Below are 17,105 nucleotides of genomic sequence, written 5' to 3' on the forward strand. Positions count from 1 at the left end.
CTGTAGGTTTATAAGTAATATATTTAAATAATCTTCTAGGCTTTATTTGCTTTTCAAGTATTCTAGTCTTTCCATTAAGTGTTTTTACAGATTTAACGTATGGAATTTGGTCTTTCATTATAGTGGACCCTAATGGAAAGATTATTGATATCACAGGAAAGTGTATGCTATCATTTCTGTTTTAGCAGCACAGAATATTTTCATCCATCTGTGATTTAGTGTGGCATATTTTTCCCCCTTCTCAGCTGTTTTCCCAATTTATTTCATTTGTATTTTTGGACAAGAAAGTTGACTAATCCTTCACAGAAGTTTTACTTCCCTTAGCAACTTAGCAGGCAAAAAAAAAAAAAAAAAAAAAGGGCTAGAGAGTCTGCAAATAGATGTAAAGACGGCTGTAAAACTTATGTATTCTAGACATTTATTTCTTTTTCTTTGTTTGGAAAGTTGAAAGGAAAAATCAAAATATAAGGAAAAATAAAATTAAAAAACCACTTTTTTTTTAAGTAAGCTTCCATGCGGAAGTACTGAAAACAAATGCTCTGACATTGTTCATTGAGAAGCTTGCTTAAATTTTTCAAGGGAAAGTCATGACATGAATTTGAAATTAAGTTCAAAAATTCTGTTTAGTATCAGTGCAATTAAAAACAAAATACTTCATTTTGTATAAACACTTCTAAAATGGCTATTTCTTCATAAGTATTAGCTGAAAGTTTTATTATGTGAAAAGTTTGAATTTTGATAAAATTCTTCTGCTTGAAAATTAAGAAAATTTTTGTTACCATGACCAGTTTTACTGCTGCATTCAAACTATCACAACCGTTGCTGTAATGTGGAAATTTCTATTGAAGTGGTGTTGATAGTGCCTAACACTTGGAAGTACTTTTGTCAGTCCTTATATGTCTGTCAGAGAGAATGCAGAGAACTCTAGAAATAGAATTCTATAAGCTGTCCCAGCAAAACATTGAACACCCACATGTCATATGGTATGTAATTGGTTTTATATGTTGAAACTATTCTTAAAAAAAAAAAAAAAGTAAATTATGTGGTAATGGTCCAGAAGAAGAAAGAATTCTGCAATTTGGGATTCTTCTGGCTCTTCTGCAACTCTTTTTGGTCTCTGAGGATTATGCACCAGTCAAAACAGAGCATAGAAATACATAAGCGAAGCATAGATTGTGAATCAGCTGTCTATGCCAACACAAATATACCCCAGGACAGTAAGTCTTGAATCAGTAATTTCTAGAGAATTAGGTCAAGCATGTTTTCACTGACATTTTGTCTGGAGCCTTAGAAATGGAATATGTGGATCCTGTGCTGTATCTGTCACTCTTATTTTTAGATATTGGTTCTCCATTTTCATGTGAGGTGCAAACATAAAAATAAAAAATGAGTGTATTTGGGTAGGGCAGCTGTTCTCTGGAGATGAAGTTCTGTTCTTATCGTGAAATCCCACATGAGCAATCATTCATAGCTGTAGCCATTAATGTCAAGTGCAGCAAGTTCCTGCCTATTTAAGTGTCAGGTGAAAGATTGGGTTTTAGAGGTGTTATGCCCCAAAGGAGAGAAATGGGAAGAGGATTCCATTGAGCTTTTAGTGTTGAATTTTGTGTGAAAGGCCCTAGTGTGGGAAGCCAGGGATCTGCATGGGCAATCATTCTTATGTTTGACTTAATCACTTAGGACAATATTCGTTCCTATTTCTATCTGTCTGGTGATGGGGCTGGCGGTGGTAGTCACATAAGAGTGGCAGAAATAATATTTTTTTATTAAAAAGTATTTAGGAATAGGGAGGAAATAAGAAGTAGCAAACATTGACTGTGTAAGGTATCGACTGAGTCATTGCAACTGCATGATTCAAAGCAGATATGAAGAACATAAGTCCTGAAACATAAATCTGTCACAACTGAATGACTTCAGTTTGTATAAATCAAGTTGTAGCTTTGTCTCCGAGTAATTAGGTTGCCAAGAGTCAACTCTGTATTGTGTTACTCAGAGAAAGCATCTATGTGTTTTCAACTTGTTTTCTAAGCAAGAATTCTAATGTGAAATACTAGAAATCAATCAGTGCAAACTTGGAACTTACTACCTTTTGGATAAAGTTCATATTAAAGGATTATAAAGGGTGCAGATAGAGGACACTTGCAAGTATTTAAACGGCCTTTGTTTGGAAACTGAGCCACATCAGCAAGCAGGTTTGTATTGATTTGGCTTTGTTTTCATGTGGTATATTGGAAGATATCCCTTCATTATTATGCATTCAAGTGGACTGGATTGAATATTTAACAGTGAAGAGACCTACTGGACGCAGAGGAGACTCTAGATGGTCAGTGTTTTCAACAGCTGTTTCCCTACAAAATGAGGCCAGACTGCAGAAGTAAAATACAAAATCATAATTGTCATATAAGAGATTAATGCTTATGATTCACGTTTTGAGATGTGTGTTACACATCAGTAGTAAATTTTATTCATATTACTACATAAATCTGAAATTCTAGGCAGGCATTGGTGTTCTTCTAATATTGCATGCAACTGGAATAAGAAATTACTGGGGTACTCTGGGACGAAGAGAGGTAGCCAAATAAAATAGGAGTTTATTAAAATAATGCTGAATGTCTGTTAACTGACATTCTCAACAGAAAACTCTAAATTTTTTTGTTCTTAGAATTTTAGCATTATTATTTAAAAATTAAAAATACCTAATGGCTGTATCACAGAGTATATATTCCTAGGCAGACAAAGGCAGATGCAGAGACCTTGTTAGTCCACTCCACTGTGGTTGGATGTACATCATGCCTGCACCTTCACATCAGTGAGGCAACTTCACATCAGTGCACCACAAAACATGAATGTCTGGCTGCATGATCAGATGGTTTCAGAAATGGAAAAACAGTCCCCAAATTACATTCTGATGAATTATCTTTCCCAAGAGGCTCAACGTGGTGTCAGACAGGCACTGGTGCTAGCACACGGGAGGTGATGAGAACTTGTATTCACAGGAAAGGGAAAAAGCATATTGAGGCTGCCTATATTTGCACCACCCTGCAATCGAGTCAGGCTATTTTCCTTCTGAAGTGTTGTAACCATAGTATTATGCAATTGGAAGTGCTGACATGTTGCACTTGTTTTATCCAGCACAGTATACTTGTTAAGAGATATTTCATTTCTAAAGGAACATTTTTCTGGTCTAAAATTAATCTGCTTCTTTTCATTGGACTTTTTAAGTGTTTAGTGTAAAACATGGAAACAACTTAAAGCTGAAGATTCCAGATTCAGAAGGGGAGCGGGTTAGGCTGGTAGAACACTGAGCAGAAATACTTGTCAAACTGCAGCATGGAGTTGTCACCCTGACCCTTCTATATAGTCAGTGGACATCACAGGAGGTGATCCAGCTGGTTTCAGAAGAGAGGAATTTACCCTCTGGAAGTAATGGTTCACTGGTTCAATGAAGGATAGTTTCAACAGGGATTATAAGGGAAGTGTCAGAACTTCAGAGTGAAGGAGATATTACTTTTTCCTGTCTGAGCTAAGAATCACTTGCCTTGTGATTTCTTTTTCCATATCCACTGAAATAAAAATCCAAAGGAGATAAGTAAATCTGGGTTGGAGGCTGTCATGTTCTCTGTATGTGCAGTATTCATTGACACAGATCAGTTGCAAACTCGTGCACTACAAGACTGCATTGGAAATGAGATTAGGCATCACTTGTGCCAGCTGCCATTGTTAGGAGGAACATGGTAGGGATGAGATCGTTGTGACTTTTGAAAGAAGTGTGAAAAGCTGAAGATATTGACAAATATCTCAAACCGTGCTTATGTGTGGTGAATTAGAGATAGAAGAGGTAGTTTCACAAGTACCATCAAATTACTTCTGCATTATTGATGCCAGTCTGTATGTCAGGCTGAGCCTTGAAAAATTTCAGCCCTTAAGTATCTTTTAGTTTGTAATTCAGCTGCATGAACAAAAGATATTCAGCAAAGAATTATTAAATCAAAAAATTAGAGGAGGCTCAGGGGAGACCTTATTGCTCTCTATAACTTCCTGAAGGGAGGCTGTAGTGAGCTGGGGGTCGGCCTCTTCTCTCGTGTCATTAGTGATAGGACCAGGGGGAATGGTTTCAAGCTACGCCAGGGGAAATTCAGGCTGGACATGAGGAAGTATTACTTTTCAGAAAGGGTGGTCAGGCACTGGAATGGACTGCCCAGGGAGGTGGTGGAATCACCGACCCTGGGGGTGTTCAAGGAAAGACTGGATGTTGCGTTGAGGGACATGGTTTAGTAGGAGCTATTGGGAATAGGTGAACGGTTGGACTGGGTGATCTTTTAGGTCTTTTCCAACCTTAGTGATTCTATGATTCTATGATTCTATGAAATATCATTTTCTTCCTTCAAAGATTTGACTGCAGAAGAGATAGCAGGTTTGATCTGACATGATCATCTAGAAGAAATAGGCAGTGTACACTGAGAAAAGTAGCCCACAGATCCTTCTGTTCAGGTATACTCTTATTAGATCAAAAAGAATATAATGTCTTTTCTGATTTAATGTGTGATCCAAAATGCTATAATAGGTTTTGTTTCTGAGATTATTTCTTTGTGAGTGCAGGACTTTTCCATACAACTACTAAATAATTCCCACTGGAAGTTTCTTTCACATCTTATGGCTTGGCAGAACCTTGTTCTTCTTCCTCCCTTTCCTTCTTCAGACTGGTCATTTATCTTATTAGGGAAAAATGACAATGTGATTATTTCTGGTTGTTATGCAGCAGTGGAAATCATCCAGTCTCTTCCCCCTGGTCTGCATTCCCAAAGAACCACCAATTACTGTGTCTGAGTTTTCTCCACTTCTCATAAATCAGTTATTAAAATCATTAAACAGTGATGTAATTTCAATGTGAAACATAGCCTTAATGCATTTGATTATTAATAATTGTATCAAAGCAATCATTTTTCTCTAAATAATATAATGGACTTTTTTAATATCTGCATCCACCTACACTTTGTTGCTTAATGCAGTCCTTTTACATGTCTGCAGATCACATCTACTGGCACGATGGGCTCTTACATTGCTCCAGATTCTGCTTTGTTTTGCATGACTGTCAGCTCAAAGCTTTCTCTGTAGAAACTGCCTGACTAATGACAACGTAATGTCCAGATTAAGCCACAGCTGTGGCTGCTGTTCTTAGGTTGGGATGGGAGCCCTGAGGGCAGAAAATTCATCCTTTGTCTGAGCGTATTTAACATGGGAGATATTGAGAGAAAATCAGCCGGTATAATCGGTACACCTTTTCAGTGTTAAACTGTGCCTTGATCAGTTCTGACTGAATTTCCTTCTTGGGATATCCTTCTCCAAAGTATTCTTTGTTTTCCTCCTTTATCAAAGCAGAATTTGCTCTTCTCTTGAATATACTTAGCAAAGATGTGTCAAATGTCAAAGATGTGTTATGGAATGCGTGTGTCAAATGCATGACATTTCTAATTAGAATGAAATCCACATATTTTCTAGCCCAATATCTGCCTTGTATTCTCAAATGTCAAAGGTAATTGTAACAAGATGCTCTAAAGCTTTCCAATAAACATGTGCATCTCTGTGCTTATTTATAGATAAATTTATGATTGTAAAGTTTTGTTTCCAATTTCATACTGTTTCTGTTATTTTCTCCAATTGATATTGGGATCCTACTTGTATGTGTATTTTAGTAAGGGAAATTTGAAAGAAATTTAAGAAGAAAAATGTAGTATCAAATACAGACAAAATGGTTTCCATCTAATGTTTGTAATATGACGTTTTTACTGGAGCTTATTTTGATTTCCCAGTTAGAATGTTAAAGCTAGTTAGTATGAAATCCTCTCTTTTCTTCCATCCATATAATTACTATTCTGTAACTGGCTCTGCATAACTTGATTTCATTATGTTCTTAGGGCCGTTGCTGGAGTTGATGGAGACCCTGATGTAGTTCATATGGAAATTCAGGACCCCAGTGGAGGTATGCAAATAAAAACATTATCAATTGATTCCCCAGTGTATAGTCATTTCTCTTTTGTTTTGGGGGCTTTTTTTTTTTTTTTTTTTTTTTGTTAGAAGAAGTGGAAATCAGATTCTTTCTCTGTTTATCTGTAGTCAGTAAAGCTAAAGCTGTCTTGTTATATAAAAATATAGTTTAATTTGAAATTTACTTTTTTTCCACTCTGAGATGAATTGACGTCAAGATGCTATGCTCCGTTGAAAATGTCCATTAATAGTGAAATTTGTTTTGGCAGTTACACATTGAACATTTTTTCCTGATTTGCAAATAAAACTGGCAATGTAGCGTTAGTGCTGGATAAGTGTCTGTTAAAGTGGATCGTTACATATGGCAGTCCTACTGAACTAACCACTGTCTCCCAGAATTTCCTCATGTTACAGCATCCAGTATACTTTGAGACTTCAAAAGCAAAATAAATGAAAAAAACAGAATAGCAGTCAGGATGTGCTGTACTAAGAAGTCACTATGATTCCAAAAGTTGTATGAGTTCTCATTGCTAATGAACTCTTGAAAGATGATTTAATTCCTTGAATCAGGTCATCTAAATTCCTGTGTGGTCTTATAAATTAGTTGTAAATGATGCATAATTTGACTTTCCTCAATCCAGTACCTTGTCTTCATTTCAGCCATATAAAAAGACAGAGTTAACGTATTAAAATCTCGATGACAAATTTTCTAAACCTTTTGTGAGTGAGGATTCTCAGACTTGCTGAGCCTCCACAGCCCCATCAATTGCTTTGTGTGGATAGAGTGTAAGAAGTTTGTTTAGGAGCTTCATGGAATTTATGCATATATTTACTTATTTTAATTTAATAGAAACAGTAGAGCAAGATAAAACTCATGAAATATTTATTTCATGAAGTTCTCAATTAATCGACCTTGTGCACTTAAGATCAATACAAGCATTGCCATTGATTTTAGTGGAAAGAGTATCTTGTGCAACTATGTTTGTCCTGTGAACTACAAAGAGCTGCAAGACTTGATTGCCCCTTGCTGTCGTTGCTCAAATATGCTTATGAGGAGGACTTGGACATAAGAAAGAGAACTTGAATTGACTGTAGCTGCCTTTTAAACAGATCCAGATTTTAAAACAGATATTTGTGTTGAGCACACTGGTTTGGCCTTTTCCAATAAAAAGCCATAATACATGAAATGCATTTCCTACCACATTACAAAAATAATGAAGGATGTGCATGTGGATGTATTATTTACTCTTTCACACTGGAGCATGGAGAAATCAGTAGCCTGAGCACAAGATCATGCACATAACCATTTTCTCACTGAGTTTGTTAAAGTCGTAGTTTCCACTCAAAGGCTTGTGGCATGGGTGAGCTGTACACGTGCTTGAATCTGGGAGAAGGTCATTGGGCTGCAGCTGTTGTAAAATAAGATCCTGACTCTTCTCTTGCTGTTCAATGAGAGCAGATTGCATAAAAGATGCAGCTTGCACCTAGCTGGACAGGAAGAGAGAGGACATAGCCTTCGCTGATATAAATCACTGCAGGCTTTTTCAGGAAGGTATTAACTCACGCTATAGAAGTCCTGCCCCAGCAGCACAGTTCCAATACTGTGTGTTGGCTTTTCTACACAGCTTTGAAAATAGCCTTTAAAATCCCATACCCTGTCTATTAAACTGTGTCTGATTCTCTTCTCACTTATCACAATTTTATACTGAGACTGATCTATTGATTTCACTTACACTGTGTAAGGATGCTGCTTCTTTAAAGGAGTAATTTTGCTCTGTGCATAGGTTAACTGAGAAAAGAGGCTCCTTCTATTATCCCCAACCATGAATGTCTCATTCATCTAATCCCTAATCTCTCTGGACCAGCAAAATTTGGATAATGACAGCCTTCCTCCCACGAATGATCTGAACTGTAAGCAGTTAATGTATTCTCAGTACACTGGAGATTGAAAAACGCTTGTATGAGGGCTTAATATAATAATTTTGCAACTAAATCGACTGGCAAAGGCAGCACTATCTCTACATGAATAGCATTTTATACTGCTTGCTTCTTTTTTCCTTGAAAGCCATGTCATGTGTTTCTGTCTCTTCCCTCAGGTTATCGCTACATCACTTGCCAGATTCAGAATTGTTCTGATAAGACAATGACAGTCCAGTTTGCTGGTGTCACTGATCGGGATTCCCTGACTGTGCAGGATGACTACATATTCCTTCAGGTAATGCCACTTTCTGGGGAGACAGTCCATTTTAAAATTCAGAAATACAATTTTAGACAATAGCGCTGGGATGGAAAAGAGCATGGAGAATCCTGTTCCAGAGTATGAGTGATGAGTTATGATTTATTACATGGAACAAAGCTGTTCTTTATCAGTCAAAAAAAAAAAAAAAAAAATCTTTAATTTGTGCAGCCTGTTGACTACATACCCAGTTGATTTTAATTCCTCATTGACCTAGCTTTAATTAGACAGCATTTTTCAGGAGGATTATCTAGTTTAAAATTACTTTTTAAAAAACTGTTGTTTGTTAGACAGGATGCATCTCTCCAGGGCTTATGCTTACACTGTCTTGTGGGTCCCTTCCATATCTCTGTAGCAGGTAAAGGTTCCCTGAGAACAGCTTCAAAGGAAAGCCACTAGCAGAGCAGCAGGTCAGCTTTTCCATGTCACAGAATCACAGTCGATTATCCTGTGAAGAAGTGTTGTTGGGAAATAAGCTATAAGACTGTGCTTAGGATCCAAAAGGAAGGAACAGCCATAGCTTGAAAACAATTTGTGATGGAATTATGCTGGGGTTATTCAATTTTCAAATAATGTAATTCTGGCATCAGATTAGATACTAGGAAAAATTTCTTCTCAGGAGTGGTGAGGTATTGTAAAAGGATGTCCAGGCAGGTGATAGAGTCCCTGGAGAGATGTTCAGGAAACATGGAGATGTTACACTGAGAGACGTGATTAGTGCACATGATGGTGATGGATTGATGGTTGGACTAGATGATCTTAGTGCTCTTTTCTGACTTCAATGATTCTATGATACTAAACAACCTTGCCTGCACAAACCTAGTTTGGAGCTCTGTTGACTTCATTGCACCAACCAAGTGCAGCTTGAGCAGAGCCGAAAGTATCGTGCTTGGAACTGTCTGGGATTTGAATCTGCCAGAGCTGAGAACTTCTCAAAGAAAGGTTATGTTCTACCTGATTTTTAATATTTTCTTAGGGAGAATGTGTGTACCTTTCTCAGTGGCTGGCTATGATATATCTCTTACTTGGGTATGATTTGCTTGTCTGTTTCTTGACTCTTGCAGGAAGGCAGTACAGTGTCAGTCAATACACACACCACTACCTTGGTGTACATTAGACTGACTTTTCTACAGCTTTCCCCTTATGGCTGTTTCTTCCGAAAGGATTTGTCAATTGATAATGAGGCAAAAGATTTGTACACCTTTAGGTCAGCACAGCAACTTCAAAGACCCACACAAGTTAAAACATTTAGCACTACAAAGGAGTGAAATGGAGTTGGAAAAGAATTTTTGAATTCAAGTGGGCATTTTTCAGCTCAAATCTTGCATTCATGGCACCAATTTTTCTCTAAGGTATTATTATCTGCGACTCCCACCAAGCACACTCTAAAATCCATTTCACAGTTTGTAGATGGTGAGAATTGCATCTCACCACATATAGTTACAGATTGCTGTGCTCAGCAAAAAAAAGACTGCTTCCTCTTCAAGCATGTGTGTGTTGCCAGATATCTTGTATAATTGCATCCGGAGCTGCTGTTATTCTGTCATGTAATGAGTCTGGGCAAAGAAGAAATGGAGGTGCAACTTGGAAACGTGTGCATTAAATACTGGACAGTTGCTTTTGCAAAACTGTGCCACTGGTAAAATGGTCTCTGTAGCTTTGAGGTCTGTTAATGCCAGTAGAAGAGGTAAACACAAAGGGGGAACATCTCTAGTCCTTTCCTTTTAGACTTATTGCAGTACATCACAGTATGCAATATAAATCTTGCTTGTTGCTTAGCTGGCTCACAGTTAACCACATCTATATTACCGAGGAACAGAAGATATCTCTGCGATCTTTTAGTCACATCTGAAATGCAGCCACCTTTGAGGTATGGTGCAGTACATCGCTTTTAGCTTTGCCACTGAAACCACACAGCAGTTGTGCATCTGAGAAACAGCATACTTCTGAAGCCGCATGAAAGTTCATTTTTCACTAAGCTAAAACATTGCAATGTAAGTAAGAATCAGACCAGGGACTGCTCTTGATATCATAGCAGTATCTGTCAGAAAAAAAGATGGTCAGTCATCTGTGTAGAAAGAGGAGAGCCTGAGATTATAGTGTTGCCTCAAGTGTCACTCATCCACCCCAACTGGCAGCCGTGAACCAGAGCAAGGCAGTCTGCAGGAGCAGTCCTGTTCCTGTTCACAGGCTTTAACCAAGTACTCAACCCAATGTCTTTGGTATGTCTATACCCGTGAAGATCAAGAGCTTTCTGGCACTCACTGCTTTCTTTAGTTTGCACTGACAGCCAGGCAGTTTTAGAGGTGATTTTAGCAGGTTGATTAAAATTTTGAGACTATTTGTAAGACAGACGAGCCTTTAATGTGAGCAAGGCTTGGCACAACTAGCTCCTTCAACTCTAGTCCTCTGCTGCCTTCCATCATCCCTTGTCATTTAAAATTAGTCACATAAGATAAATGCATAATGAAAAAGGAGGGTACTGTAAGATGGATAAGACTGATATTTAACACTAATTAAATAAATGGTGAACTTTTTTGCTTTAATCCATCACTTAACAAATCATATTCTTAAAGGGCATCACATCCTTTCTACCAATAAAAAAGACTGGTTTAAAAAAACAGTAAAATGATGATTACAGTCTTAGATATTTTTAAATATTAAAGCAAGTGGGCCTGCTGTCATGCATCAGCTCTATTTGGGAAAAAAAAAAAAAAAAAAAAAAAATTCAAGCTTACTTGCTTTGGGATAGGCTGTTCTCCAAATCAGGCTCATTTTATAAACACATACTTCAAGAATGTGATAACGTACTGCCAAATACTGTGTTCAATGTGGCAAACACCATTTGATTCAATTAGGAGCTTTACCAAGCAGTTAACTGCAAAACCTTGATTATTTTTTTTTAATCTCCTTTTAGTATTATGGAAGCCACTGTGAACCTTCATTTGACATGTATCTTCCCTGAATTAGATTAATTTTTAAGGTTTTTTCATAAAAGACATTGAATTGCTGCCTTTCATTTAACCATCAGCTTGCTCCATTTATTTCCTTCCTTTGCTCTAATATGACTTACTTAGGAGGTTGAAGTGAAAACAAATGAATAAAGAGTCTCTTACACTGTTATCTCCTCTATTTTTCTGTCTCAGTAAAATTTCATTTGTCTGCTTGAGCAAGGCAGTATCCATATTTGTAGAGGAAGTGAAAAACTGCCGTAAGAATATTTTTCCCCCTGGTGGTTTTGTCATACAGCGTTTTGGCATTCATTTCTGGCTACGGTGCTACTAAGTATTTTCAGCACGGTGCATCAGAACAGCGTTTGCATTGTTTTTTTTAGGACTTATGCAAAAGTCTTAATATTACCTCTGTATTGCCTATTACAAAGTGGAGAAAGTCATTTGCTTGTATGTTTTTCAATGTGCAATTCTGTTGGCTTTCTTAGGTGAAAATCTTCATAAAATCCCAGATAGGAAACGTAATTTGTCTTCAGTTCTATACAAGAAAGCAGTTGAAATATGTCTTACCTCTGTGTTTAAGCGTAGAATTGTATCTTCAGGACATGTAATTGATTTTCAAACTGGCTGACTGAAGATGTGGGAATTGCATCATTGTCTTCTGTACTGCATGTTAGCATCTTGCAGTGGGAAATGTCTCATCCTGCAAGGCAAATATTAGGCAAACATAATGAATGCTTTATATAATGTTAGCATGGCTTATTCAGTCTTTTATGCTTATTTGAGTAGTGTTGCTGGCAAATCACTTGCCCTTAAGGCATCTAGTGTTCACAGCCACTGTACCACCTTCTTGCCTCCTGTCTGCTGGCAGGGGATTTCCACAAAAGGGCGGAAATGTGGGAGGCTGAAGGATGAAAGTGTAAATAAGTTAAAAAGGACAAGGCCAGTGAGATAGTGACATCTCAGGTATCCCTCATAGCAGATGGACTGACAAAAATAAGGAAGGAAATTACTTTCTTATTTCTAAAGAGAGGGAGAGAAGTTTGAGTATGCTATTTTCCCACAACTTCAGATATATTCTTTTATAAGCACACTGTGCAAGATAATCCAATACAGTAGAAGTAATAGCTATACATTTCAGTTCCTTGCTTAAAAAAATAGTAATAAAAATTTCTAATATGAACCATCAACTACCAAACGATTCTGTTTTTCCTTTATATAGACAACATCAGCAAATCGGACCAAGTATTATGTATCCTATCGTCGAAATGGCTTTGTGCAGATGAAGTTGCCAAAATATGCCTTGCCAAAAGTAAGTGCACACATTTTTCTTCCTACTTCTGTATTTTTATTCTTCTCTTTCCACCTAAACTAGCTTTACTCATTTCTTTCTTAAACCTCAATGATTTAAGACCGTAATTTGTCGTTGTAGTGGATTTCTGATTTGTGGTATATTCTTACCCTACTGTTTTTATGTTTATTGTGGGGAAGTAGTAGCTCTAACCATAGAGGGCAAGAACGTAGGCTAGTCTATATGTCATCAGTTACCACAGTAGTTTCTGAGCTCTTTGAAGCAGTGCTACACACCCAATAGCCGTACAATGACAGTGTTCTTTCAGGAATGAATTGCAATTTAATTCCATGTGGTGTTTTTTGGTATAAGTATAATATAAGAGAGTTTCAGCAGCTGATGATGCTCTATTTCATTAAGAAATCCCCCATATGAACTTTAATTACTTAAAAGAATGGCAGAGTTTTTTTTGAGAGTTTTCCTAAATCTAGAATATTTTTATATTTGCACAGTAAATTAGCAGTAAAGCACAGACAGATATTTCTATGCAGTCTGAATGATGCAATTGAAATTTTGTGCTGCACACAATATGTTTCCTGTTTTTCTGTATACTTAGAAGGCGTCTGAAGAAAAATGACTTAGCAGCTTTTGTAGATCCAGTGGATAAAACCCAAGTAACGTGGTCTGGCCTCCCACTTCACCCTGCCTCTAGCAGGGATTTATTCTACGGACCTCCTAATGTTATATTTTAGGTGGTTTTGTGTGATTCTATTGCTTTATATATTAGAGAACTAGGAAGTACCATCTGTGCATATCTTGAAATGCACTAGTTTAATTCACTGACCAAGCAGTTAATGACAATGCAGTACAGTTTATTTCCTTGCTTTGTTGCTACTCTTGCAAAACAAATAATTATATATTTTTTTAACTGAGCAGTGGTCTGAATACTTCTGCTTTTAAGTATACAGCATATTAACAAAACTCTCAACTAAAATCCTCAGATATTATTTGGACATGAATCTGAGATTTGGCTGCATTCCCAGTAGCATTACGCAGATAGCAATTTATTGATTTATTTATTTATTTTGACAGGCAATGGATAGTCAAGGACAGGTAAATATATCAGCCCTCCCACATAATTACTTCAATGTTTCAAGGCCTTCAGTGTACACTTTTATACTTTCTTGGGGGAATTTGTAATTAGGAAAACAACAGGGGGATATCCAGATGTAAATGTTAAAATGTTCCAAATGTGGGCAGTTTGATGGATTACAGACCACCAGCAACTTCTATTGGGGGCAGGGACCTCAAGTGCCTGCAGCTTATGGGTGGATGACCTGCACCAGGGCGAAAGGAGCAAGGAGCAATGGAAGAGTGGAATAAACAAGGAAAGAAAAAGAACGAACTCCTCTGGCAGATGACCCCAACTTCCACTCATTCACAGCCTATTGCCTCTCTGACATAGTCAGGAGGGGCTGAATGAACATAAAATAGAAACAAAGAATGTGTGAAAAGAGGTGTTCAATTGATCTCATACTGGAAAGGAAGGGTGTTTACATCAGTGTTTAAGTGTTCGTGTTTTCTTATTTCTGAATACCCAAGTGAATAATTAAAATTACATACTAATTGTCAGTACATTAAATCAGTTAAAATTCTCTCAATGAGAATGTTTTGTCCAAATTCCTGAAGAACTAACAGCACAATAGTGCAAGTGTTGGCTATGTTAGCTCGTGTTGTAAAACCATTTTTTGTTTGGAAATGGAAGGGCAGACATATTGTGCAAAGGAGCCAGGCATTTCTCCACAACTAAATAAGACTATTTTCTGGTTCCTGTAGGCATCATGTTTGTAATGGGTTAGTTTCTGTCATTGTGAAGAACATCAGTAGATTTTGTTGAAGGGCTAGAGATAAGGAGTGAGGGATCTAGATCACTCTCCGATGGAGCTTTCCTTCGCTTTAAAACCAGTTTAAAAGATCTCTCTCCACTCATTCATTACAGTTCACTATGGCCTCTGTTGTATTTGTGGGGTCAATCTACAGAAAATATCACTGAGATCAATGATCTGAATAAAAAATGGTCTTAGAAAAAAAGTATAAATTATCTTTCAGAAAGGAAGGTCAAGAGGCAACTTGATTATTGTGAAGAAGCCTCCTTCTTTTGAGAAAGTACTTAATAGACTTGAAAGTGCTGTAGAAGAGAAAGACGGACCCATAAATGGTAACTGAAGCCAGCCTTGTTCAAATTAGAAACTCTGCTCAGTTTCTTATTAGTGTTGGTGATAAGTATTTGAAAAAGTGCCAAGAAAAGTGACAGAAATTCTAGATATTGAAATTTTAAAATTGTATCTAAATGCCCTTCAGGGGGATTTGCTCCGCCTGCATGTTATATGTTGTGCAGAAATAATAGCTGGAAAAAAAACGAAGAGCAAACTCTAAGAGATCTAATCCCCAATTTTAGCCTTCAAATCCATTAGTCTGTAAAAGATGATTAGTTTACTGGACATGTGATCTTACTGAGTGCATTTCTGACACATTCAAAAAGTGTCAGCCATAACTCACTGCTGTTTCTGTCTTATGTAGTCTAGATTGTTTGAAATAACCCTGAATACTGAATTCTTTGTCCTTGCCAGTATCGTTTATGTTTATTTGTCTATTCTTTTTTCCTTCTAAGGAGGTTAACTAGAGGCTTGGCTGAGTAAATAAATTAGAAGTTAACAGTTCCATTTTGGAAAGAGTCAGGGGCTAGCTAGGAACAGATTGACTGTTCCATTTGGAAAAGAATGTTTTTATGTTGTTCCTAGTTGAGGCTGTACCCGATGAGTGGAACGAAATATTCTGTATATCTTTAGCATTTTGATGATGCCTTCAAGAGAAGTTTCTTTGGTATCTGCTCACAACAGAGCTGAAAATTTCACTAAGAGGGCCTGGAAGCCAGACATCAATTAGAGCAGCAATGAATGTGAGAGATTTTAACATTTTCTGTAAAAGATACATTTTTTAAAGTGATTTGCTATCTCTTTAGAGATCAGCAGAAATGTTGGTTACTACAGAAAATAGAGCAGCTCTGAAATTTTTTATCCCGTGGTATTTCAGTGAGAGTGCAACAAAAATGTGTTTTGGTCCAATCTGGGCAGAAGGGGAAAGATAAATATGAGCAAATTATGGGAGAAATTTTGCAAAGGAGCGGGATATCAGCAAAAACACTGACACATGAGACTTCAAAAAATCATCTTCCAAATGGTATCTGTGATGTGGCATGTACCTGCCCAGAGATGGAGCAGTCAGTATCTACAGGGAAGGGAAAACTGTACACAAGTCAGAGAGTACTACAAGCTGGTCAAGGATTTGTCTGAAATCATCAGAAGAACCCCCTCTGGAGCCCCAGGCTTTCACCTGAGGGAATACTGCTGGACTTCTCTGATACTGTTCTTGTGCAGCACAGACGCATTTTACAGTAATTTTATTATGGAGATAGAATGAGCGTTTTCAAACGGAGTAATTTAAAAATTTTGATGTTTTTGTTTTCTTTTGCTATGAAGAGGTTGAAGATCTGCAGAAAATTATTCCTTTTTTTTTCTTATTTTTTGTTGCTTATATTTGCATTTATGTTTGTATTTTTCCAAACATAGCCCCAAAAGAAAACAGAGAAAAGGATGAAAGCACTGTATCTCAAGGCTTCCTTACTCATCTATCAAAGACTGATAGAACCAGCCTTCAGCCAAGTCTTACATTTTCTAAACTTCATTTAATTTGTTCTTTCTTTCCGTCTCCGGGTCCACTGTGCCACTTCAGGCTGCTTTTTTGTAACAATAGTACCTATGTATGTACGGAACAGAGCTGTTGGTAGTCGTCTAATGAACAGAAATCAGGGTTTTTTTAGCTGCTTTTGAGGGATTTTCTGTAGCATGTTGGATAGTGACACCACACTGAATCACGCCGCTGTCTCCTGTACTTTGCAGGAGTCATGTGCTGGCCGTGAGGATCTGTCCCAGGGAATTCTAGAGAGGTCCCAAGAGTTTCAGCAATTCAGATTGAGCTGTTTTCAGCCTGGAGCAGGGCTTTAACTGCTACCTCTGGCAGGGTGGTTCTGCTGACGGGTGCTGGGTGCAGCCCCACCAACCACCACACTTGTCTTGCACGAAAATCCCTTCAGCAATGATTGCCCTTGCCTAGGGGAGTGTGCTTTGCAGGAGTAGCGTGTTGGTTTCTGATCCGTGTTTATTATATTATCTCCTTTTTTGGAGATACTCAAGACCTGCCTGGATGCTTTCCTGCTCAACCTACGTATTGGTAGGGAACCTATGTTAGCAGGGAGTTGGGCTCTCCAGAGGTTCCTTCTAAACCTTATGATTCTGTGATGTTAAGTTGTGCCTTAATATGACTAACACTGGAAGTGGGAACTACTTTATTCTTGTGTTAGCCAAAAACACTGACTAAACCAAGAAATCTGCTACAAGTCATGTAAACTTTTACTCTTGCAGTTTGTAATTAATTATTCTGAGTCCCCATCCCACATCTGGAAAATAAACTCTATTGGTATGATCTCCTTTTATGATCTGAAAGAAGGCATTTATTGTTATTGTATTTGTTCATGGTGCCTACAAAAACTTAACAATGGAGCAATTATATCCTACTGCAATTC

General features: G+C 37.5%; 1 protein-coding gene across 1 annotated transcript in view; it reads left to right on the forward strand.

Annotated features, from left to right (window-relative positions):
• Nucleotides 1–17,105, forward strand: part of SORCS2 (sortilin related VPS10 domain containing receptor 2) — a gene marked incomplete at both ends in the record, with an annotated part of 510,226 nt that overhangs the window by 422,900 nt on the left and 70,221 nt on the right. The window contains 3 exons of the mRNA XM_079534212.1: nt 5,916–5,980; nt 8,082–8,200; nt 12,395–12,484. Coding sequence (XP_079390338.1) covers nt 5,916–5,980; nt 8,082–8,200; nt 12,395–12,484 — 274 coding nt within the window. The remainder of the gene's footprint in view (nt 1–5,915; nt 5,981–8,081; nt 8,201–12,394; nt 12,485–17,105) is intronic.

The sequence above is a fragment of the Tetrao urogallus genome (genome assembly GCF_951394365.1).
Source record: "Tetrao urogallus genome assembly, chromosome: 4".
Classification (NCBI taxonomy): Eukaryota; Metazoa; Chordata; class Aves; order Galliformes; family Phasianidae; genus Tetrao; species Tetrao urogallus.